We start from the raw sequence: 25733 nt of genomic DNA, 5'->3' as shown, positions 1-25733 counted from the left end.
ATCAATAACGCTAAATCACTAGGTTGGGAAAAAGAAAAGAATTTGTTTTTACCATGGTTAAAAACAGAATGTCTGCTATTTTTTAACTCTATTTTCATATTAACCAGATTAGCAGCTAATCACATGCCCTTATCAGTGACTGAAAGCTTTAATAATTTAGAAATGCATTTTCTGTTGATGTTGTACCATGGAACACCCAGACACAGAAACTGGTGTAAGTAACAATAATAGCAACCTATATCTGTTTAGTGTTAAGAAGAAATGCTTCTACAAGGTCATACTAATTATTCAACCATTTCAAGTTGGTACCAACCCAGCTCCATAAGCCATTTATCTCCGAGCACCATGCTCATTAACACACGTAACCTCACTGATTTTTCATAATATTAAACACTAGACTCACTGAAAGTGTTTACTGGGCCATGCCAGAGAGCACTTGAGTATCTGGGGTGGGAGGGGAAATAAACAAAACAAAACAAAACACGCATTTAGAAGCAACAGAGATGCAACTAAACACCTGTAGAACTTTGTGCAGTTCAGCTCTATTAGCCTATTAATTATGCTTGCATGTCAAAAACAAGCACAGGAAGAAAAACCCCACAACTTTGTATAGGGATGTACAGTTCAAACAGCAGCGGCAGGCAAGCTTTTTCCACTGTGTTCATTTCAAGCTTGCGTTCAGCTCAAAAGTCAAGGTATGCAAAAACCAGGTATCACTAATGCTACAATGACAAGAAATCTTACTATGATTTTAAAAAGGTAATATTTAATGAAGATCTTAATATTCTTTTCAAGAGTTTGTACGCCGGCTTTGGCTGTTCCCTCCTGCCCCGACAGAGACCCTCTGGCCGGCTCCATCTCTGCTCCCGCCCTGAGGCCGAGCACCTGTGGTAGACACCGGGAGGAGAAAGGAGCTCTACAGACCCAACAAATCACCACTCCTCAGAGGTGTTTTGTCTCAAAAGACAACGAAAGAAAACAAAACAAAACAAAGGAAACCCCATGCTCTCTGGGTGGTAGACTTCTCTGCTGCCCTTTTCTCACTTGCTGATCAGCAGTCTGGACATCAGAAATGACCATACTGATTTTTCAGGCTAAGCCAAGCACTATTATTTGAACAGGATTTCGAATGACTGAGGACCAAAAAAAAAAAAAGTTTTATAAAATTACAGAAGTTAGACTAAGTGTACCCTGCTATGAAATGCTATCATGTATGAGATATTCAAAAGTACCCAACGTTGCTCTGGTTCTAACTCCAGTAGAGAAAAGCCTGCCAGCCTTACAAATGCCCCCTTGTAAGGGCATGTTCTTCTGCCCCTGCAGCCCCTTGGCACTCTCTTCCTCATGGTTTCCCCAAAATGCACAGCCTCAAAACGTCTACTGGAGCAATCCTGCCACTTCTGCAAAAGACCTAATACTGACTGCTGCTCAAGAAGCAGGCCAGGTACTGGGCCAACACTTTGGTCCTTCTATTCTGAAGGCCAGAATTCAAATTCTGGTGCAAGTTCACAAGTCAGTAGTTTCTGTATCACACAACATCATCATTTGATCTAACAAGAAGCTCAGGGACAGAGGTGGCAGAACATATAGGCAGGAGATAGCTGCGATAACAAGGTCCACGTATTGCACCATATCAGCCAAAAACTCAGGACCACTTTTTTTTCCTTGACTTTCATGGGCACCAAATGTTTTAGGTTATTTTTAATTGAGAATCCATTTTAATTAATTGAACTGCAAAGCCAGGATGCTCGAAGAACCCTAGAGCACAAAACCCAAGTTGACTCCTCTTAACATCACACACAGTCAGCCAGGGACAAGAGCACATGCCAGCTATCTGCCTCCGCCACTGCTCAGCAAACGCTGCAGGGAAGCGAGGAACTCTGAAATGCTGCCAGGGCTGTAAATTGCACAGATGGAACTGGATATACAGAAACATTAACTGAGAGGTAAAGACAAATGTCTGCCTTACGCAGCACTCTCCAGCTAATGTCAAGAACAGATGATGATCAGCTAAGGGAAAAAACAGACCAGAGACAACCTTAGGGCAGGAGGTCCCCTAACGCGTGGGAAAAGTTATTTTTCCTTCTACCTTTTTCCACAACAGGTAAAAGTTTTTGTAAATGAAGCCAAGTACAGCTTTAAGTAAAGCTGTACATGGGAGCTCTCCATGGCCAGAGATGGAAGACAAAAAATGAAATTGCCTTTTTGAGAGAATCTGTTCACCCAAACCCTCCCTTCCTGGTGAGGATCGCTACGTGTTACGTCAAAAGCCACCTAGCAGCCAGCTCACGCTCTCCGTTCTCACACAGGTGGTGCCGCTCAGCCACCGGCAGTGCCTGCTGCATACAGCATGCGGGGTTTGACCCGTCCTCCGCGTAACTGCGAGGACGAAGTGAGCGGTACGCACGGCACAGAAACCCAGCCCTGGAGCACATGCCTCAACTCAGCCCATAGCTTTTGGGGAGACTGGCCCTGTTGGGACACAACAAGAGAAAAATGCAAGAGCATGTGGCAGGGGGACAGAAATCTCTCTGGCTGACTCAAATGCTGGCTATTTTCCCCACTTTTAGCAACATGCAGCGGGCCTGAAGGTGTTTCAGTATCCCCTGGCTACGTCCTCCCCCCAGACTCCCTTAGTTATCCCCTCCTACCCTCGCATCCTCTCTCCTAGTTTCACATGCACGCACAAGCTGAGGGCAGCTACATAAAATTATTTGGAGGAAGGAACTGTCAGATGTGCTTGAACTTTTCTATCACTAAAAATAGCACTTATCTTTCTGATAATCTTTAACATGCTGCGGCTACATGCCTCCTCCTATGAATGGACAGCGACTAGCAGTGCGCTTATTTTTTCTATTAGGGATGACGGATGGCTGAGGAAACGGATAAGCTTCAAAGCCAGTTGTAGCAAGCAACGATGCAAAATCCTACCGTCTGAAGACTATTCACTAGTGAACAGAGCTCGGCTTTGGTCAGTGCACAGTGCTGCAGGGTAACAGTATCCTCTTCCTTCCACAGTCTTGTTTCCTCAACCTCAGATTTAAAAGAAGAAACACCACTAGCTGGTGACTGGTTGCTCTTCTGAGGAGCGGTGGCCTAGGAAGTCCTACAGTAGTCCTGTGGTTTGAAGAAAGGAAACTTCCTGCCTGGTGTCCCAGTCACTCTATGAACAGCAGTTAGCTTAAGATGACACATTAGCATATCCAGAAGAACAGTTAACTTGGTTAGTGTTTCTAAAAGTAGGGAAAAAAAAAAGGGGGGAAAAAGTTTCTTTTTTTCTTGTTATTGTTTTATAAGGATGCCCCTGAAGTTCTTACATTAGTTCTCCTGTCTAGATAAAGCACACTGCACGTTTTCCTCTGTTCTAAGTTAAGGCAAAAGTATACAGCTTGAATGGCTATTTCTGTGGAATATACTTGTCTTTCAAAGTTTGTTTTTATGTTTTGTATATGTCTCTGCAAACCTCCTACAGCTAAAAAGGCAAGGGTATGGAAGGCTGTTTGTGTCCTAAAATGAAATATTCTATCAATAAATTCAGTGAGATTTGGAAGAAAAAGAAAGTCACTCAGCATTAGGGTTCCCCCCCCCCACCTCTCCTGCTTCATCTAACCTGCAGAAACATCCCCATACAGGTAACAGGGCAACATATGTGACTTACTGGTATTGACTTAAAAAAAAAAAAAAAAAAAAGTGTTCGAGGTTGCAAGGAATTGTCTGTTTTAACATATTCTAAGGAAACCTGATCCTTCTGTGAAGGTTTCTGCTTCTTAACATAGGCAAGCAACCAGGTCGTTTTCTCTCTAGCCAAATGCCAGGGACAAATCTTCTTTTTTTAATGCCTAATTCATCTGTGACTATTAGTGTAAATCACATAAGCACCATCAGCTCTATCCATATAGAATTATATAGATATAATATAAATTTTGAAGCTCTCTAGGCAATATGGATTTTGAACTGAGGTAAACTACATCTTTGCTACTGTACTACTTCACAACCCCTGGATTTGTGTTTCTCTATCAGCAACACCCCTCTACAAAAACTGAATAAAGACCTTAAACTTACACTTGATTAATTCCTGTAGAAGTGCCACAGGCACAGCCATTATGGATAAAGACCTCCTGGGAAGGCCACCTTCAGATAGACACGTAACAGCTGAACACTACTCAAGCGCAGCCAGATTACACCCGGGGCTCACCTGGGCGGCACAACCCTCACCGTGCCCCATGCAGAGCTCCCAGCAAACTTACCCCAGCCATAGCCAGAATAACATGAACACTTTACAGAGGACACACGTACTGGTAACCTCTTTAGTGTGTCATTACAACTAGAAAAAAGGTCAAGATTTGCTTGCTTAGTATGCTTTTAAACAGACTACAGATGAGCTCTGCGTTTGCACTGCGGCTGATTATACATTATAGACACCCGTGTCAATGGCAGAAGCCAGGGCATTCAGGGCACCTTATCTGGTGATCTCCGTTCTTAAGAGTAACCTCAGCTCCGAACACGAGTTTGCAGGCTGCTCTTGCCTGCTGCGCTTTGGCGAGCGCCTGTGCACGTCGGCAGCGCGGAGAGCAGCCGGGTCACCTGCGGGCGCCGGGCCGCGGCCCCCCGGGACCCCCGCGGCTCAGGTTTCCCGGCGCCGACCACGCCGGCCCGCGCTCCCCCTCGCCCTTAAGCTCGCGTCCGCTTAACCCTTCCCGGGCCGGGGTGCCGGCGAGAGCCCAGCACCGGCCTCGGGACCGGGGAACGTTTGGGGAAGCGGGAGGAGCGGGGGATGCTGCGGGCAGCCGGCAGGGAGCGGCGCGGGCCGCTGCGCCCGTGCGGAGCCGCGCTGCGCGGGGCCGGGAGCGCGGGGCCGCCCCCGGCCGCGAAGGCACCGCCAGAGGCGGGCGCTGCCCTGCGGAACCGGGGCCCCCGCCCGCCCTGCGCCGCTGCCCACCCCCCTCCGGGGCACCGGGGCTCCGCGCCCGCGGACCGAGGGGTCTCAGGGGAACCGCCCGCCCTCCGAGGGCCCCCCGCCAGCCGGGGCTCCGGGGGAGCACCACCCGCCTGCCGGTACGCGGCCGCGGAGCGGAGCCAGGCGCTACCGCCGGACCAAGCACACCGGCTGGCCCCTGCCGCCCCCTCCCGCGCAGGGGTCGCGCTGCCGCTCCGCGCCCCGACCCGTGCTCTGCCCTGCCCTGCCCGCGGGGGGCTCCGCCGCGCCGCCGGGCCCCGCACGGCTCCGCGCCCCGCCGCGCAGCCGGTGCGCCCCGTCCCCTCGCCCCGCGGCTCCCGCTTACGTGCGCGCCGCGGGGGAGATGCTGCCACTCCTTGTCCTCTCCGCTCCTAAATGCATTTGTATGCATTTGCCCCGGCGGCGGAGATCCGAGCGAAACGCGCAGCCCAGCGCCGCGCCGCGCCGCCGGGGGCTCAGGCACTGTCCATGAACCCCGGCCCGCCGCCCCACGTCCCCGCCGCGCTCCGCGCAAGCCCGAGGGCGGCCCGCGGGGGCGGGCGCGGCAGCGGCGGGGGGGCGCGCCGGGGGCCGGGCCGGGCGGCGGGGGCCGGCACAGGGGAGCCCGGCACCGGCGCGAGGGGGCGGCCCTGCGCGGTGCGGTGCGGAGCGGTGCTGCAGCGGCGGCCGGCGAGCCCTCCTCGCCCGCGCGGTGTTGAATTTCAGCGCCCGCTGCCGCGCGATTACATCAGCGCACGCGGCCCCCGGGGGCGGGCCGGCCCCGGCCGCGCAGCGCTGCGCTGCTCTGCGCGCTGCCCCGCGCGCCTCTCGCCCTGCCTCCCCCCGCGCGGCCCGCCCCGGCCCCGCTTCGCCAGGCGCCCCGCGCTGTGGCCGTGCCCCCCCTCCATGGGCATCTTCCCCGCCTGCCCCCCCTCCATCGGAGCTTGCGCGGGCGCGGACCCCTCGCACCGGGCCCGGAGCGGCGCGGCTCCACCTGCCCGCGGGGCGCTGCGCGCTGCGGACCGGCCTGCACTCGCCGTCCCGGGGGGACCCGGCTGAAGCGCGGGGGGCGCGCGCAGGTGCCTGCGCCGAGGGCGGACGAGCGCCCCACGGGCCTCGGGTGCGGAGCCCCACAGGGAGCCGCGCGTTAGACCAAACGTGGGGTGGAGCAGGGGGCAAAGGGGATGATGGAAGGGTGTAAGGAGAAGAAGCCGAGTGTGCTGGAGGCTTTTGCATCTCAAGTATAATTGGAGCGGGGTCCAGGAATCCTCCCTCTGGAAAATGTTTGAAGAGCAGATGTAATTTGGTAGCATTATAAATGCCAAAGGAAATACGACACCCTTCACTGCCTTCTTCCTAAAAAGACAAAAGTCTTTTTAATTTCCAGCTTTCCTACCTTGTCCCAAAGCACAGTCTACTACAACTTTAGCCCGGAAGGTGTCTTTAAGCAAACTGTCTCTCAAAATATGCAAGGTAGAGTTAAGCAGTACAAGACCCTGCAACACGCACTCTTCTGAAAGACTGCTCCTCAAGCCCACGATCTCATCCTGCAGCCGTACTTAAAGCAAAATTTCCATTGACTTAAGCAGAAATTGTATGCAAGTTAGGACTGTGGGGTGGTCTGTCTCTTGCAGAAGACCAGAGGTCCCATGTCAGACCTGTGGCAAAGACCTCCAAACCACAGGTAAGAGGTGACATGAATTAAAACCAAACATGCTACCAAACAGGAGAAAACATTAGAAACAAGAAGGCACGAAGGAAGGTTGTAGGACAGGGGAGGGTTCTCATATTGTTATCCCTGAGGATGCTCCATGTGGCTGAAAAGGCCGATTCCAGGTGATCCGGGTAGCTGGGAGCAGGGAGAAAAATGGAAAAAAAACTGTGAAGCAGGCCAGGGCAAACCTAGAACAGGGAACCATCAGGGCATAGAGGTGTCTGCCCATAAAATTGCCCAGTAGCTTGAATATATAGAATAGTCACTTCTTTCAACTATCATTTTTACAGCACATCTATTTAAAACATTAAAAAACCCTCCATTTAAAACAACAGAAATGACACACTTGACTGTTTCTGCATTTACCTTTCTAAATGCTGCTGAATCCAGTGAATTTTCGCAGATAACAAAAGCTAAAGTTACAAGGGACAAAATTATTCTCAGACAACCTACCCAAAAGTTTTAAGTGTTTAACACTCAAATTCATTTTCAATATCTTGCATCAACCAGAATCCATACCACCTCACTGACTCCCATGGTAGTGCCTATTTACTTCACTTTGTGAAAGCTCAAGGGAAAAGCTGACAATATTTTGTCTTGCTGTCTATGTACCTTGCATAGCCAAAAGAGGTGACAGCAAAACATGAAAACGTGTTTGTTCACCCAGAAGAACATCGTGTCTGCCCAGTGAGGTGTTGAACGTTGCTGCAGTAAAGTCTTTGTCAGCATTTCTGTTTTAAACCACACTGGAATGACTTCCAATAACTACAATGTAATATTGTAGTTTTAGTACTGTTTTATTAGCATTAAGATGAAATAAAATGTGTATGTTAGAAGTTGGTTTTGGAAAGGTTTGGTGCCATTCCGTGAACCCTATTTACCACTTAAACAAGATGTCACATATGCAGCAGGCACATAGGTGACTTCTTAACCCTTCAGCATCAACAGTAGGAATATTAGGGAGAGAACTGTGCATTCAGAGTAAGTTGCTTTGCCCTGGGTAATCCTGCCCTTCGTTTCAGGTCAGAGACACAAGCACACAAGCCATCCCACTGCACACAGCAGCACTAGGGCACTAGGTACCAAGATTTCCCTTTCTACTAGTGTTTCCACTGAAGCAAGCACAGCCCAAACTGCTTGCCAGCTGCACATGTGGGGTATGAATAAAGGTTGCTGGTCCTGATCATGCAGTGACTTAAAATAGCACAAAATTTAAAATTAACATTGGTTGTTTAGTTTTCTCTGTTCAAATTTGTACAGAAGTAAGTTCACAAAACATGACAGATTAGTCCTGTTTGGCACTCTGCTCTTTAGGTCCTTGTCAAAGCCCACACCAGGGGTTCAAACCCTGCCTGCAGGGCTTTGGGCAGGATCTTCAGCTGCTCTGCTGTTGGGGAGCTCCAGGGACGTGGCCAGGCTGTTGGGAGTCAGCAGCTGGGGAAGGATCGATACCGGTGGCCGTTCCCCCACCGTTGCAGCTCAACACTAGCAAGCCATGTGCCCACAAGCAGCTCAGGAACGCATGGGGAAAGCTTCTCGTTCACCCTCGTGTCCCCACGTCTCTCTGCCTAGAAGCTCTTGCACTATTTTTTGGAAAAGCAACTAATGTTTTTCTGTGGCTTAGTTGCTTTGCTTCGATATGACCACCTTCCAGAGCTGCTGAAGCTCATAACAGAAGAAACGAGCACTATATGCTGCAGGTGAAGCAAGTAAATCAAAAGGCACAAGGAAATCAAATGACTTTCCTGATGTCTTACAGTGAACATGCGGCACTGCTGAAAATAAAGTCCCCAACCTGTAGCCCATCACCTTGTGTTTTTGATCTGCTCCAAATTGTGCCAGAAATCAGTATCAGTCTTATTTTAACACTTGTTTCTTGCAAGCGTTCTGACACAGTCTAATACGCAAAGCCTACTATGTTTAAAGCTATCAGATTACATGTGTTTATTTCTAGAGCTATATATAGCAGTCTATATATTTACGCACACTAAAAGACATGGTCAAGCTCCAAATGTGTTAGCAAGCTAAGGCTAAAATTTAGATCTTTCAAGATATCACTTCTTGACTTTCCAACACGGTTGCAAGCCCTTCTTCTGTTGGTTTTCTCATTTCCCAGCAGTTTTTTTTCTCCTTTCATGAACCAGTTTGTTCATCTGTCACTCCAGATTAGCCCTGCTGAGTTCCAGCCACGCTTTGAAGCACATAACAGGAGCTAAAGGGTGTAAGAGGTGAGGAAAATGGTTCCCATCTATGATTTTTTTTCCAGAAAAACCACACCAGAGAGCAATGGTAGTATATTTCCAGAGCCTCAAAGTAAAGAAAAAAGAATGAATGGGAATTGGAAGGAAAAAGAATGTGTAGAGTGGGATTGTAGGGACTCAGTGTTGCAGTGTGATGCCTATCCCATAGCAATCAATAGGAGCTTTACCCTTGGACTTCAGTAGCAGCAGAATGGGACCCATGCAAGTTTCCTGGTACAGTCCCAGAATTAGGAATTTTTGGCAGAAGATCCACACTGTTATTGAGTTCCCTTTGGAGACTGACTTTCCCTCCACACCACGATATATGGTGTTAGGCTATGTACCAAAACTGCTGGAACCTCATGCAGCAAAATATTTATTTAGGATTCTCTCTGTGGCAGCCAAAAAAGTTCAGCACACTGCTCTGGTTAAAGACAGAGTTACCAAGCTATCAAATACGATTGAAGAAATATAAGAAATGGAAAGGATTACAGCATGTCTTTGACAGCAAATGGCTAAAACCAAAGAAAGAAGGACTACGGGTCTGAAACCATTAGACGTCTCTCTTCTTTATAGCATGTGAAAGAAATTGTAATGACCTGGGTATGTCTCTGCCTTCTATCTCCAGTTATGCGCATTACTTTTTGATAGAAGGAATTAGTGTGAAACAGTGTTTCCAGTTCCTGTTCTGAGTAGGCCAGAAGTCTGGAAATGCCTTTAGAGAGGACAGCTGATGACTTTTTACATGAATCCTATCCCTTCTAATTTTCTACTAGCAAACTAGAGGGATAATTAGTATGAATTTAAATACTGAAGAATTCAGAGCAGAAAGGATTTTTCCGCCTTACAGAACCATCACGTAGAGACTGGTGAGAGGAAGGGGCTGAGGGAGGCTGGGGTTTGGAGGACCAAACTTCAGAGAGGCTGAGACACAGAGCAAAAAAGCCCCCGATGGAGTCAGGACCGACAAAAATGCCAAGCCACAAATGAATGTGTAGACTAGTGAGATTCCTTAAGATGCTTAGTCAAAGCAAATAAGAGAATATATATGTAGCCAGGAGTAAGAAAGCAGAAGACAGCCTGAGGGAACCACAGGACAGAGTAAGGGCTGGCCACGATGCTCCTGCGCCTCCGGGTGAGGAAGGTGTCCTGCTGCCAAGACACACACAGGTGTTTGAGAGATCTGGTCACATCCATTTTACAAGGTCACCGCCCACTGTAGCGGAGATCTGCCGTAAACCAGAGTTAAAATCCCTTCTAGAAGAGGCTGAAACGCGCAAGCAAAGCAAGCCATGCTGAAGAGGCCACCCCGCGCCCGGCCGCCGAGCTGCTGCGACGCCTCGTCCCAGTGATGGCCTGTCACGCGCCGCACCAGGAATGTGCAGAAGCCTAGCCAAACACACAAGGAAATACTAAAGGAAGGGAGAAGCCTGAGAAGCGGTTGTTAGGAAAGTAAGAGGCGAATGGAAAATCAGAGAGCAGGAACGAGCGCAGTGTGGGAGCCCTGGGTATGCCTCAGCCGACGAGGAGACTCCAGTTACCCCACGGGCCGAGCTGCCAGGAGAGCAGCACAGCACATTCCTACCTCAACGTGGGGCCCCGAGAGCAACCAGGGACAGAAAAACCAGGGAAGGAGCTAGAGAAAACCCAGTGATTTTCATTTTTAGTTAATCTCTATCCCATGGCTGAGGGAGTGTTTTGCAATCCTGGCAGGAAGGAGACACCCACTCTTAGAGGCAGCAAGACGCATTTGACATCAGATATTTTCTGGGATATTCATTGAACTGAAAGTCCCTTTGTGGGTGAAGTTCACAAACACAGCTGAGAATTTATATTCCCAGGACCAAACGGCAACCTCGCAGACCTGCGCCGAGAGGCGGAGATGGGGCTGGGCCGCGGTGGGGTGCTACCCCGCGCTCCCGCCGGGAGGGGAGGGCTCAGCAGCCTCAGCTCAAATGGGATTCTGCAGCACAAAAAACATTTCCTGAAAAACACTGTAAAAGAACGAAAACGGAGCCCATTGGGAATGAATCTGTCCCCACCGACATGGCGCTCTGCTTGCTAACAAACTCCCTCAGTGGTACTAAAAATTGCTCACACATGTGGAAGCAGCAGCAGTCACCTGAGAAGTATTTTGTTCCCACGCCATGAAGAACCCCAAATTAGGCCAGTCCTTTTTCAAGACATGCCCTTTTCTCAGCGTTTTGGGGGAGATATTTCATTCCCTGGTGGTCCTAGAAAAGTCTTTCTTGGCCATCTCCTCTTTACATCCTCACCAGAGTAATGGAGCTGTGCAGGTTTTCACAGTGCCATTTTGCAACCAGAAAAATGCATTTCCAAACATTCCTTCTGCAGGAACTAAAATGTTTTTGGCCTGTTTCTGCAAAATTAGGTTCTTACAATAGCAAGGGGAATTTACAGAAGACTCAGTCCTCCACTTTCTCACCCGATGAGAGGTGAGCTACTGATGATCCGTAGCTAAAACCATATTAAAACTCTACCTTGGAATAAGGGGACTTGTCCACACATTAAAAATCTTATCAAAAATTTCTCCCAGATTATAGAAGCAGAAAAGTTCATGGCAAGTCCAGTTTATGACCTTTGAAATGATGAAAAATAGAGTTGAAGCAGCCACAGGAACTCTATTTTTAACTGCCCAACTTTGAAACTAAGAGAAAAATGTCATAATACTATGAATACCTATTAACTCCAACTTTGAGAGGAGAGAAATTCAATCACAAATAATTTGACCAACTTCAAATGGTCATCTCAACCATTAGAACAAATAAATGATTTTTGTGATCTGTCAGAAAGATTTCTGGAGCTTCTTGCCACTTCACTTTACTGATTTTTAAATATTCTTAGTCTCTTATACCACAGCATACCTAGATCAGGCAGAGCAATGGAATAATTTAAGGCTAACAATATTTGTTGAAGTTCATCAAAACAGGAGTTTCCAAACTCAACAGCTATTAACAATATTAATTAAAATGGAAACTACACTATTCCCCACTTTCTGTTTTGCATGAGTAGGTCATCATCATCATTCTCCAGGACTCTTTAGCTCCCAGTACAGAAGAAAATCTGGGTCTCATTGTGATTTATTTTCTTGGAATGTCTGGATGAATAGAGAAAGCCAAAAGTATTTTTAAGCAGGAGATAGTATTTTTGTATCACAGACGTTTAATTTCCAAATTAAGAATTCTAGATCAGGCATGTATAATGGCAAGGAAAAGTTTCTGTACCAAAGCAGACTTCAAGTAGTTTATTTTTTTCCTGAAACTGCCAGACAGCTGAATATGTGGAATCACAGACCAAAATACATTGGCACTAACTTCAATGTTGATATTTTTACAGTAGTAGTATAATTAATTTTTGTAAATCCCTTACAACTGTACCATCAATATAGCATGGTATTTTTAATAGGCTATTTTCATCACCTTATTTTTAGAGATGAAGGGTCTGATCCTGTTCTTTGGTTGTTTAAAATCGATCAGATACGCAAGTGAGAATTACTGTTGGCAGGAAGTAAAGGATGAGGTCTTTCACCAGGTTCAGAATAATTTCAGAGCAACCCTTCCCCACTCCCCACTTCCATATTGCAACGCTTAATGACTCCTCATTACATCAGGTTGGGGACTGTTCTTGGTAAGCAAACAGAATAAAAATAAAAACAAACAGAATCCCCCTCTAGACCCTTATAACAAAGCCTAGAGGAAAACTAGGTGTACGTCTGAAAGATGAGAAATCATCCTTCTGCTTGGATCAAACATGTCATTAAGCCAGATGTGCCTGGATTATTCTTGTCACAGGGAGTCATTAAATCTTCATGGCTGTTTAATTACCCAGCATTAGCTTAGACATAATCAAAACAGTGGAACAACAGGCGATATGAGAAACTCTGTACCATGTTGACCCCAAACCCAGGGATTTGTATTAAATGGATATCATTAAGCTTGAAAAGTCAAGAACTTTTAAGTACCATCACTAAGCTTTCTACGCAGCCTTGCAAGCACCCACAGGAGCCTTTACAAGGCTGCGTGTTATTTCATGGGGCTCCAACTGGTGCTGGGATTATGCTAGAGGTGAATCCAGGTCCTACCAATTCCTTCCCATGAGCTCCTACTGGAGGCTTTTGTTCAGTCCAAGAAAGAGGGAGAAAGAATCCAGTCCTCCTCCTCCACCCTGAGCCTCGCAGGCATGACTGCAGCACCCATCGGGCCATCTCGGGAGCAAGTGCCGCAGGGAAGAGCCCTAGCAGCGCAGCAATGTCCTGCAGGCTTTGTCTCAGCCCAGACCAAAATTTAGGCTTTCCCAAAACCAACATGAAAAAGGAGATTAAAATCCTATAGTTTGTTCTATTTTTACTTCATAGCTTGGGGATCACTTGACTTAGGTATTTGTGGCATTAGAATATACTTGCAACAAATTTGCATTTGTGGTTATCAGATGTTTAGCTTTGCTTTGAACTGATTACCTGATGTATGTAAGCTAGCTGCTCTTTTCTGAAGTGGAGTATTCTCTCTCAATAGATAAATACATATGTAATCTTGAAATCATTGCAAAGTATAACAGCACTGTTATTTGCCTGTTAGAGAACAAAAATAATTTTTATGAAGATTTTCAAAAAATTAGTATTTTATTCCTTGGCAGAGAACTGCAAGGATAAACTATAAAAATACTTCCTAAGATAAGAAAGGTTAAGTACACAATGAAAAGTTGGATGAATATCCCTAGGTGTTTTCAGAAGATTTGTACTATTTTTGAAGTGACATTTTTCCTTACCACAAAATCATTTCCCTAAACTTGGTGCTCATTACAACTTAGATTCCCCCCCCCTCCATTCCTTTTGTTTTGCAGTTCACTGGGGCAATATGAAGTTGATTATAAACAGACTTCCTGTTAAAATTTGGGAGATCACTTGGAATATTCCCAGGGTGCTAGAACACCACATTTGTCAAATACCAAAGCGTACTCTAGAGGAAACTGGTAATCAAAAGGTGTTAAATTTTCCAGGATGAAAGCTTTTCCTCAAATCTATCCAGATATTTCCCTGACACATTTCTCTATATGGGCAGAACTCTCCTTTTTGCCAATATCACCTCTGCCAGGCAGAGCTTGTCTTAGAAAATCCCAGTAACTGTCAAATGAGGCTGCAGGTTTTGTGGAAGAACTCCGAATTTCTGCATGTGCCTGACTGCCAGCAGCTCCTTGATGCCCTTCCGCAGCTCTCTTCTCCCTTTACACAAGGGGTCCATGAGCAAACCAGAGCTGCTCATGGCTGGTGCTCTGGAGCTCAGCACAAGGAGAGCTGCCATCGATGCCAAAAGTCCCATGGGCCAACGTGGATCCCAAAGGCCCAAATTAAGTTTGCCTGGATGGGCATGGAAACAGAGTTATACAATCAGTACCAGCATTAGTCCCTCCTGAACAGCTGCAGGGCAGCTTGGCAGAGAGGTACCAGGAAACCCATTGCCTCCTCACTGATGGCTGCAGAGCACATTGCTCCTCTCAGTCCTCGGCAGAGCTGGCTCAGGCCTGCAGCCAGTGTAAACACGCAGTTTATGAAGTGTGCAGATTCTTATTTTTGCCTTTAAAAAAAGTCACACTGAACAAAAAAATCCCTTATTGCATATAGCAGCAAGCAACATATTACTCCAAGTTCATAAATAATTTAATAGAGTTGACATATTTGCTAACAATGACAGCTGCTTCCTTGTTGATGTTACATGATTTATTTTCCATTCTTTTTCTCTCCAGTTCAGCTGCTTCAGTCGTTTGACAATCTTCTGTAAAGAGACTGAGGAAAATGATACTGCAAAGCATTTGGAGATGGGAGTGTTTACACAGCATATAAATACTATACTGTATCCAGAGTAATTAGTTGTAAGCACAGTGATAAAAAGTGTGGAGAATTTACACCGAACATGCCAAATGACTGAAACTTCACATTAGGGCTAGGGATATGTATGTACATATGATAAATGCCACTCCATAATCTGAAAGCAAATATAAATAATAAAAAAGACTGAAAAACCTTGGAATTCCTCTGAATTTCTCCACCACTGCAAATATTGCTGCTTTCCAGAAGAATTACTTGAGAAGAGCAATCACTGGAAATATACCTAATTTCTATTGTGGCAGCAGCTACTCTGCAGTGAAAAACCCTGGACCTCCTTGCCCCCACTGTCATGTTTTAGAAATTAGTGCAAGACTCCCATGAGATCAATGTTTACTGAGACAGTGAGTTTTTGGCTGGGCTGTAGCTAAAGCCCTTGGCGCATCCCAAGTAGTTTGACCAAAGAGGAGGATTCATCCTGATATACAGTCTCTTGTTTAGAGAAAAGTGTAGTGAGGGGACCTTTAAGGATTCAGTCTCCCCTTTGGGAGGCAATTACGTGTACCTATGTAGAGATGCAACTGTGCAGCAACTGTGCAGCTGATTGAATAGCAGCAGCTCTAGGGCATACATCTATACACACAAGCATCTGATGATTTTTCTCTGGTAGTCAGGAATATTAACTGCTTCACTCTCACCATGGATTTCCCAGAAAGCTATTGTACAGCAGAAAACCCCCATAATTGACACTCAAGCCATTTCTAAGGATTTGTAATGGTCTAAATGCACAAAGGGCTAGCAAGAACCTGGTGTCATTTCTAGCCTCAGACAGCAACTGGGGTGCAGAGGGACGAGCACACAACTGGGAGGGATGGATTATCCCAGCTTCGGCTGCCACTCAGCAATTTCTAATGAGAGCATCAAACATATGTAAAACACAGCAAATACTGATAGTTGCAAGAAATATAGGCAAATGGTGACCAGCTCCTCCTCAGCAGCTGTCTGGCCAGGGGATCCCTTCTTGCTCCCAGAAGGGCACTTTTTGCCTGTACAAAGCTCAAGGTAAACATGGCAGCATGAGATGGATGTTGACTATGCTGCCAGTCTCCCCACACCCTGGAGCCTATCAGGCACCAGCAGCAGCAACGTGGCTTCCCGCGGGGTGTGGGACTCACCTGGTGTCTTTGCAGGCCTCCTCCTCCCTACCAGGAGCTGCTCTCCTGGGATCATATCACATCCCGGCCACCTCCCAGCAGAGCCCAGCATGCTGCCATTAACATCCCTGCTCACCTGCTCATCCCACTAGCACCACAGCAGCGAGGTGCAACGGCTGTCGCTGCCTGGCCAAGCTGCTGCATCCTTCCGTGTGTGGACATGCAACAAGCCTGATGGATGCTGGCACTCGCAATTGCATTGGGGTTTTTGTCCTGCAGTCCTCAGGTCTCTGAAGAGATTATCCTCCCAAGCAATTCCAGCTGTGTTAGTGTAACTTTAGTTCTCAGTTATGTGGATTGACATTTCCACCACCATGTGAGCCTGAGTGGTGTGGGCTTGCTATGGTCTGCCCCAGCACATACAGCTGAAAACTGCAAACAGCAATGTGCTACACACTCGTTATTTCTGCTCAATTTTAAAATAAAACCAAGAATAGTCTATTCATAGAAAAATCATTTATTTTTCCTAACTCAATTATCTGCCCCAAGAGTCTGTGGCAATCTCATTCTTTTGCACTTTGTTTTTACTGCAGCAGTTTCAGACACCATGCATTATGCCTCTTCCTGATATTTTTCCACCACTTTTTGCTGTGCAACACTATAAAGCCAGATTAATTACTTTGCTAAGGGTGGCACCGTTTGGGACATTGTATGGTATTCAGCTTTCATTGACAAATGAGCTTGCTCATGCTCCCTGGAGAGGGAGGAACACCCAGAGGTACTTGTTACAGCCAGCCACAGTGCTGCAAACCTGAACTTAGGTAACCCTGTAGCAATTCATATAGCTCTATCCTGTATGCAGCATTTGTTTTTCTTTAAGTTACGTGAACCTTATATAAAAGCCTTATCTTTTATGAAAAGTTATCAAACGACTCCAATATCAGCACTGCCAAATGAGGAAGTTTTTTTGGGAAACTCATCCAGTGTTTTATATTTTGGTTGTATACAAGCATAGGCTTCATCTTTTTTCATAATACAATGATGTGGTTTTCCCCTCCCACTAGTAATTCTTAAAGCATATTACATACCCAGCTATCTTAAAGAAAAAAGTTTCTTAAAAATACACTAAACTGTATCACTGCATACGGGGATTTAAGGGCAAAATTATTTTTAGATCAATTCAATAATATTAATTACTTACATGCATCCCAGTGGTCTTCATTCAAAGGCTGAGATATACCATCAGCAACTCAAAGAACCATGAGGACATTTTGAAATCATTTTTTCCTATTATATTAAAAGAAAAAAGTTCTTCCCCTTTCTCCAGCCAACATACTTAAAAGATAAGAAGTCAGCTTAGCCAGCTGGATTCTAGCTGCTCAAAATGCTTCCAGTGTTAGAAACAGCTTTCCTAATGATTTGCTGGTTCTCATGACAATCATACAATAGCTTCATCCTGCCCCTGTACTTTTTTCTTGTTTTTGCAAGATGTCCTGACATTTGTTAAATTACTTTTATGCTGCTTGTTGACAGCATAATTTAGCTCAGGAAACATTATAGCCAAATTGTATGAATATCTTGAATTGCTCTCCAACGCCAGGTAATGACATCCCACACTGGAGGTTTGGTCTGCTTCCCTTTGTCAGATTCAGTTTTATTTTAGTTTGCTGCCGTGCAACCCTGGATATGATACAGTAGGAATTTACTGCGAGAGGAACAGCAAGTCATTTACAAGTTTCCCACCAGACCTCTTGTATATTACTGAGGAGGCTGCTTCAAATGCAAAGAAATAAATACATGCAGATAAGTGAATTTTAGGGACTAGATAGCCTGTCAGCAGAGAAAGGCAAGCCATGGGCTGCACTGACACGAGGAGCTCAGGCATTGCGGGTGCTCTCTTCAACCAGCGCTGTTAGGAACCCCTCATTTTTGCCTAAACACGCTGTGTTTGTAGCATAGAGCCCAGGCAGGGCTCGGGGCACACCAGACGTGCCCCGTGCTGTCCCGCAGCCCCGTGCTGCTAGGCAGCTGGCACACAAGGCTCAGCGCTGCGCTCGGCCATGCGGCTGCCAGCGGTGCCAGCCCGGCTCCTTCCCCAGCAGGGCCCGCGCGAGGTCCCAGCGCTTCCCGCAGTCACCGCCTGCCCCCTGCAGCAACTCGGAGAGGGGAGGCACATCGATGGACTCGCTTGGAAACAGTGGGTAATGTTACAGCACTCTAAGCTGACAGCAGTGCTTCCAACTGTGGATTTAGAAATAGCTTTATTTTAAAACATTACCTTGTTTTATGTGAAGTTTGACATAACCAAGTTGGGCAGACATCCTCTTTTCTGTGATGTTTCTACTTGCAGAAAAATTGTCTCATGCCTCCACGTGTATAGATTTAAGAAAAAGGGCTTCAAGTCTACAGTGTTCTTTCCAAAGAGACAGATTTTTAACTGGTTTTCCGCAGAGATGCATCACAGGGACACAGCACAGATCTCTGCACGTGAAATGCTCGGTTTAACATAGAAATATTTACTATAAACTGCAAGTGCTCATTAGGGGAGCGACAGATCTGTGTTTCACTGCTGTGTTCTGGATTCAGCCTCAATGAGACCAAGCAGATATAACTACTTCTCCATTTCTTTGGGTCATCATGACTCAGACAAGAGCAGCCAGTACATTATCAAGAGCCCCACAACACCATCCAAAACCACACAGGCATTTGTGGGCACAAAGATTTCTTTTCAAGAAGGTTGTGAATAATTATGTGTCTGTGACAGAAACAGGGAAAAAATTCCACAAGAAACCAAGAGAAAACTGGCAAGAAAGTGCTGGCTGTTGAAATTTAGGTAGTATGACTTTGAGAAGGTTTCAGTGACTGTTTAAGTCTGAATATGGACAGAAAAGACTATCCATGTGAAGAAATACTTTCCCTTCTTCAATTGCTCAGGTACCAAAAGAAAGATTTTATAGTTGCTTTATAGTTAAATGAGACTGCATCAGAGAACAGTTAATTCCACCATCATCTATTAACCTCAGAGGTTAAGCCTTGAATGGTTAGGCCCTTAAGGCCTTACAGTTTTAGCAGACCTGTCAGACAATTGGAAAAAAGTTTAAGTGTATATTTGCCCAGAGCCTTCGAAAGGGCAGTTTATAGTATCCAGTTTCTATACAAACAGTTTAAAACCTTTTTAAGTCTGGAAGAAGATAGATACCAAACATGGAAGTTAGCAGTGTCACACATTTAGGAGAACATCAATCTCTGAAGAAAAAGCATTTCTCACCCAGAGCTGGACATTGTTTGCTTTCCCAGGGTGAGCACCGCATAGGCAGGCTACTTCCAAGACCTTGCCATCAGGACCACTTTACAGCTTCCTTATGCTAAGAACTGGAGACAGACTTCTCTCTCGGCTGCCTTTGGGCTTAGCTGCATTTTCACCCCAGAGGTGAAAGGTTTCAGGTTTTAATGTCATATAGCAATGGAATAAGTGCGCAGGGAGCATGAAAGCATCAGTCCCCACATACAGGCTGGAGGGGTCAGAGCAGGAGCTCTGCCAAGAGGAAAGGGCAAGGGGAGACACAGGCAGTTAGGTGCACACAGACTCCATCCCACACCTTGCTCTATGGCCAGGTCAATCAGCTGCATTACAGGTGAAAACATAGCCATGGTGTAGGGTATAGGTGCACTAGGATTCATACCATTGCTCAGTGAACTTAGAGGATCAGTCAGTATTACTGTGATATGGAAATATTATCTAAGCCAAGGAGAATGAAAAGTCAGAACTGGAAGTGGAAAAAAGATTTAGGATTGTTTCAGGTCACCTTCATACCCTCCTAATTCCAGGCACTAAGGGATCCCAGGTGCCCAAAGGATGGCAGCTCACTTTGAGCTGCCCATGGCTTTGCCCTCAGCAGTTCCTTCCCCCAGCAAACACAGCACTTGCTGTGGGGCCCAAGAGGCCACCCATGAAAGGGCACTTTGGAGTTGCCCTCAGCAACATCCACACAATGGCTGAGCACAGGGTTCGAGTCCTGCGTGTCACCCCTGGCAGCAGGGTCAGCTGGGAAGGAGGATCCCCTCTCTGATCTATAAGGGATCACAGCTTGAGGAGAAGCAAACATGGGTTGGACCAAATCCTACAGTATTCAGCCATATTCCCACTGCCTCAGCTGCTTCAGCAAGGATTGTAGTCCTCAGTCATGAAGGGACTTAGCCAATATAGAATTGAATCAAATGTTAGAGCATAATCAGAAGTACAGTCACCATGAGTTCAGCTGCTTGTATTTCTCATGTAGTCAGTTCTGTTCTCACTTAATTTTGTTTTGCACTAACTACACTGACTCCCATGATGATATTCTAGATTTACATCAATATCAGGTCTGCTGAACTTTTTTTGGCAACAGTCTTTGTTTTTTGGTTTTAGCTCGTCAAGTAACAAGGCACAGCACTGACTTACTCAGAACCCTTCTTTGGCCAACAAGTGACATTAACAAGAAAACCGAATCATTCTTAAGACACTTGTAAATGAAGCAAAAAATGTTTTGCTTCTGGCATTTTAGTTTAGCCAACAGATACTTTTATCATTTGCTAGGATATAACATCCATCATAGAAGGCTGATAAATGATTCAGCAAAAACCACTGACATCTATTTAGCATGTTAAATATTGATGCCTGACTTGAGACACAGAACTGAATTGGTGACAAAGCATTCAAAGGAACCATCTTCCAGAATGTTAAGTAGTAAAATACACTAGAAAATATCCAGCATAGATTACTTTTCCATTTCATTTCCTGATTCAACAGCCTTTTAAATGAAAAAATGCATCTTCTTGATGAGTTTTCCAGTCTCATTTTAGAAGAGGAAATGGAAAAGACTGGTTCATGCATTAGAATTAAGAAGGGAGAAAGCTGTGCAAGCTTTTGTCATGTTCCCTTTTCTAGACAAAAGTGAACTCTGACCTCGTGATAGGAAGCTTGTTGGGATGGACAAATATTAGAGATATTTGGAAAATGACAACAGCTGATGGCTGGTTACCTTTCTATGGATTATTTATGGAGACAACTAAAAAGCAAGAACTATCTATGCAGGTGCTGTAAACAAGCCAAGGAAATAAGACATATTTGAAAAGTGCAAGAAAAGACCTGTTTGACTGAAAGCAACCAGGAATCTAAAGCCACATCTTATTGCAATATGTTTTGTGCAAACACTGCTCAAAGGACCAGGTACAACAGGAAATTTGTAATGATTTCCATTGGCTTTAAAGCAAGAAGTTTCCTCTGTTTTGCTCTGGGCTTGGTCCTCCCCAACCATTTCTCAACTTACCTCTCAAAACCAGAAAATGAGATGTGCTTCTTGTAAGTCACACTAGCAACAGTCAAGACAACATCCAAGTGTCACATATTAGGGCAATTCCCAGTCACCATACCTCAGACCAGGGCCATCACACACATCTTGACTCTGATGGGGTCCCATTTCTGACAAAGTCCCCGGCACTTCTTTAGCAAAATATATTATTCATGCCTCAAATTCCCTTCTGCATTCATGTAAAGCAGCCTTACCATAAAGGAGAATCAGTCCCAGATGTCTTTATGGGAAATAATGGATAGGAAAAATGCATAGCCCTACAAATATAGAAGCCTTTCCTCTCCATCCCTTTTCAAACCTGAAATTTTCCTTGTACATATAAAGACTCATAATTAAAGACATTGTGCCAGCTGTAGGGGTACAAATATGTAGTACTGCTCTAAGTTAGGCAATTGAAACAGAAGTGGTAAGACAGGCCATTCATCAAGGAAAAGACATTTATAGAAGGAAGGAGGGGACATTGTGTCTGCCCACAGTCCTTTCTCCCCATCCCAGCTGGGAAAACTAGACTTTTTCCAGCTGGATCATGCAATGGCCTTGCATTTGAGAAACAGGCCCCGTTACAGAAGTGACACTTTCTCCAAGTCAGTCCTTTCCCTACCAGTATCACCACAGGCTTTGCCCCGAGTCAGCCTTCATCCAGGTGCCCATTTAGTCATGTCATTGACAAAAAAAACAGGAAGCAGCAGCTTTTGTATTTAGATGGGACAACGAGGGACTTGCGTGCGTTGCTGAAACACTGCAGCCAGGGGGTCCCAGACGATGGGGAGATGACAGTCTGGGATTAACTGCAAGATTGATTTGGATTCATACAGCGTTTCTGGGCTGGGGAGGAGCTTCATGGCATATACCTGCTCACTGTGAAACAAGCTAGTCTGAACCACCCATGTTTTGATACAGGACAGGACAGGTGCCCCAGGTAAGGGCACCACAGGGTCCCAAATTGACAGGCTGGAGAGCCAGGCACAGCACACAGCAGTCCAGGTGCAGTCCAGGCTGGCAGTAGGTGCCCGGCCACTGCCTCTCACCATCACATGACAAAATTGGGGCAACTGCATGCACTGCGAGATAGATCTAGGCCCACAGCATCTCTGAGCTAACATGAACACACAAAATCTTGAGACCCCTGGTAATATCTTCTGGTTTAGCTAAACACTCAAAAGCCCTAGAGGATGTTTACATCACTCCCAAACACATTCAGTAAATCACTACTTTTTAAATGTAAATGCATTGCACAGTAAATACACACAGCTACAGAAGAGCTGCATGTGCAGCTCTCCTTTGAGCTCCTACAGCCTGGCAGGTTGCACGCCATGGGAATGTAGAAACTCAGGGCATTTGCCATCTTGCTCCTTTACCAAGCTGTCTAAATGTACCCTGCCCAGGCCAGTGGGAAACACCAGAGCTGAGAGCTTTTGGCAATTTCTTTTTAGTTGAAAAGCCCTGTATTATGCAGCAGTGCGAGTTTGCAGTATTTGAAGGAAATTGGTTTGAGTGAAAGAGGAGCTTGGTACAAGTTAGAAGTTTGCTGTGAATCACAGAATGGTTGAGGTTGGAAGGGACCTCTGGAGATCATCTAGTCCAACCCCCCTGCTCAAGCAGGGTCACCTAGAGCACGTTGCACAGGGTCGTGTCCAGGCAGGTTTTGAATATCTCCAGAGAAGGAGACTCCACAACCTCTCTGGGCAGCCTGTTCCAGTGCTCTGTCACCCTCACAGTGAAGAAGTTTTCCCGCTTCTGGAGCAAATCAAATACCATTAGTGAAAGCTTTTAAGTAATTTACCGAAAACTCCAGTTTGCCATGGGATACCAGTTCAGTTCACTGGAGCTTCTGGGAAAGTCTGTGTTCCCTGTGCTGTCACTGGGAGGACATCAGGGTAGTGACCCCCAAAGTACTTGAACTCTTAAAAGAGCAGGCAATAGCACTGAGTAAACAGACATGGAATCGCACATTTGATAAAGCCATCTGCTCTTTCATTTTTTTCCCTTCTTCCCGAAAGCCTTGCTTTTTCAAAACACCCATTTAAACAGAGGGCAGTTGTGATTAAATCAAGAGCAAACAGGGGCTGGACTTCTCCCCTGCCCAGGTACAGGAGCAGGCTGCACAGCAGCGGGCGCCCCTCTCCCGTGCCACAGGAAGGCTCCCTCCAGAGCCAGGGCAGCCAGAGGCCAGACATAGCAATGCTACAGAGCAGGAGTCAGTGGAAAACCTGCCACTTAGCTCATTTCACCCTACATCTGGGACAGGTAATTCTGGGTCAGCCCTACAAAGCCCACTGCATTGCAGGGGAGAATTTCACAGTGTATTTGGGCTCTTTGGCAGGAAGTAAACAGAAGGTACACATCAGTTACCAAGAAAAGCCATCTTTAAGTAAGCATTTCATGGTTTCAGATCAATCTTCCTTTCACTAAAGCACAATGTTTCAGATTGCTCCCCTTCCCTTGGAGCTCCTCTTTCTCCAAAGATCACACTTCTCCTTCCCCAGGCTCCCAAAACAATACTCCCAGAAGGAGCAAGCACTGGAGCTGCCGTGCCAAAGCAGTGGGAATGCTTTCCTTGATTAGCTTCTCATCAAGTGATGAATTCAAGGGAGGAGGGAGTAAATTCACCCTTGTTTTATTGCCCGCAAGGGGTGGGGGGGTGCTACTAAGGTTTAGTAGATCAGCTATTTTACTGTTCTTCATTGACCATTTTGCTTGCCTTTTCAAGAGCACAGGAGGAATTTTTATCAACTCAGTGAATCCAAACACTGCCAGGGGTGAGTGGGGATGAAGGTCAACACTAGTTAATGAGCAGTCCTAAGATACACCTAGGTGCCAGTGTTTCAACTCATTTACTATGGATTCAGAAGGGCAAATCCAATCATCTTTCCATTAAGTGCTGCCTATTCAGTTGCAACGGTGTGAAAGAAACCTGAATGCGTGTCTCATGAGGCTGCCGTGCTGGGCTGCCTGCCCCACCACAGCAGACAAGGCAGAATGACGGAGAGGAAGGTCACAGTGGGGACACCCAACTGGCACCCGGGCTCTCTCCGACGCATTGCTCGTCTTGCAGGAAGTCACTTTCTGTTGAGAGCTGTAAATACTCATTAATATTTCTTGTCAAGCCACCAAAACACAAGGCCTTTAAAGCCCTGTGAGCTGTAAGCAGCGTGCATGATTTACAGGATAAACTTTGTGATCTTACTAGCAAGTAAGATGGCTTTGGCTTGAGCAGTTATTCCTGCATTTGCCTCAGCAGATGATTCAGCCCCTCATGCCCATTCACATTATGAAATACACTAAGAACACCTTGCTTTTAAAAGCAACAAAGGTATTTTAGTATCATACCCACGTGAAAATATTCTGTTTTTAAAATCCACAAAGAAATCCATGTTAATATATCAATATTTTCTCAGGTACCAACAACCTGAGCTAACCAGCAGCCAAAAACGTAGCTGAGGTAATTAGACCTATCTGGAGAGATCTTTGAGTTGTTTAAGCCAATTTGCACCCTGCTGCAGGTTGAGGTAAAGGCACTTTGGATGTGGAAAGCAAGGTCTTATTCCAGCAGGCAGAGGTCCAAATTCTTCACCTGTCAGCACAGCACTACATCGGGCACAGGATGAGCACAGGGAAGGGCACTTTGCTCCACACACCCCTCTGGGTGAGGAGGCTGCGCTGGAGACACCTAGGAGCCAATTTCTCCCATCTGAGATGGGCTGAGACAGACCACAAGGTTTCATGATAACAAAGAATGTCAGTTCTGTAACAAATTGAAGGCCTCACATGTGGCCTAATATGACCAATTTTAACAGGGGAAGCAGAGCACACAGCTGCATTCCACCTCAACAGGCAGCAAAAGTTGTTTTCTTTCATCTAATGGACATTTGTTATAGGCCAAGATAGTGCATGGGAAGGCTTTAAAAACAATGCTAGGTACAGCATATTGTCTGTACTGGGCTCCCCCCCCCCCCCTTTGCTTTTTACTAACTAAAATCTAAGAGTTCTTTCACACACTTTCTATAATGAAGAGAACAGAAAACAACAGGATATTGCATGCCACAGTGTACACAATATAAGCATAGCACTCTTTCAGATGTTTTCCAAAGTTTTAAAACAGAGTTATTGCTTTGTGTTATTTCCATTGTTTTTATATCAAAACTACAAGAGAGAAACTAGGGCAAAATGAAGCCCTTGCACAGGTCTGCAATCACAAGTCTATGTACCAGCATCTTGCAGTATTTGCATATACAACAGCAGCTACAGTCATGTGCACTAGCAGGACACTGAGATAGCAAAATATTCATTTAACTCCACAGCCATTCCTGAATGAGCTTCCCAACACTCACATACATGTACCATAGCAGGGAAGAAAAAAGTAGGCAGAGAGGAACAAAAAGCATTCAAAGCCCACATCTGCAAGCAGGATCTGCTTTAGCAGCTTCAGTCAAGCAGCTTTCAGAAGCTAATGTAGTAAGCACATTCATTGCCCTCCAAAAGGGAGGGCAAAAAACTAA

General features: G+C 45.9%; 1 protein-coding gene across 7 annotated transcripts in view; it reads right to left on the bottom strand.

Moving 5' to 3' along the window:
* COL24A1 (collagen type XXIV alpha 1 chain) overlaps positions 1-16082 on the bottom strand; it is a 171395-nt gene extending 155313 nt beyond the window's left edge. For 6 of the 7 annotated variants that reach the window (XR_010884897.1, XR_010884898.1, XM_067300974.1 and 3 more), the window contains exon 1: positions 5283-5444. Coding sequence is in view for 5 of the 7 variants with exons in the window: in XM_067300974.1 (XP_067157075.1) it covers positions 5283-5338 (56 nt within the window). In the remaining 2 variants the exon portion in view is untranslated. Of the gene's footprint in view, positions 1-5282; positions 5445-16019 lie in introns of those variants that run through there. The other variant, XM_067300976.1, reaches the window with a different exon arrangement.
* Between the last annotated feature and the right edge of the window lie 9651 nt (positions 16083-25733).

The sequence above is a fragment of the Apteryx mantelli genome, chromosome 8 (genome assembly GCF_036417845.1).
Source record: "Apteryx mantelli isolate bAptMan1 chromosome 8, bAptMan1.hap1, whole genome shotgun sequence".
NCBI lineage: Eukaryota > Metazoa > Chordata > Aves > Apterygiformes > Apterygidae > Apteryx > Apteryx mantelli.
This window is presented reverse-complemented; position numbering and strand designations above follow the sequence as displayed.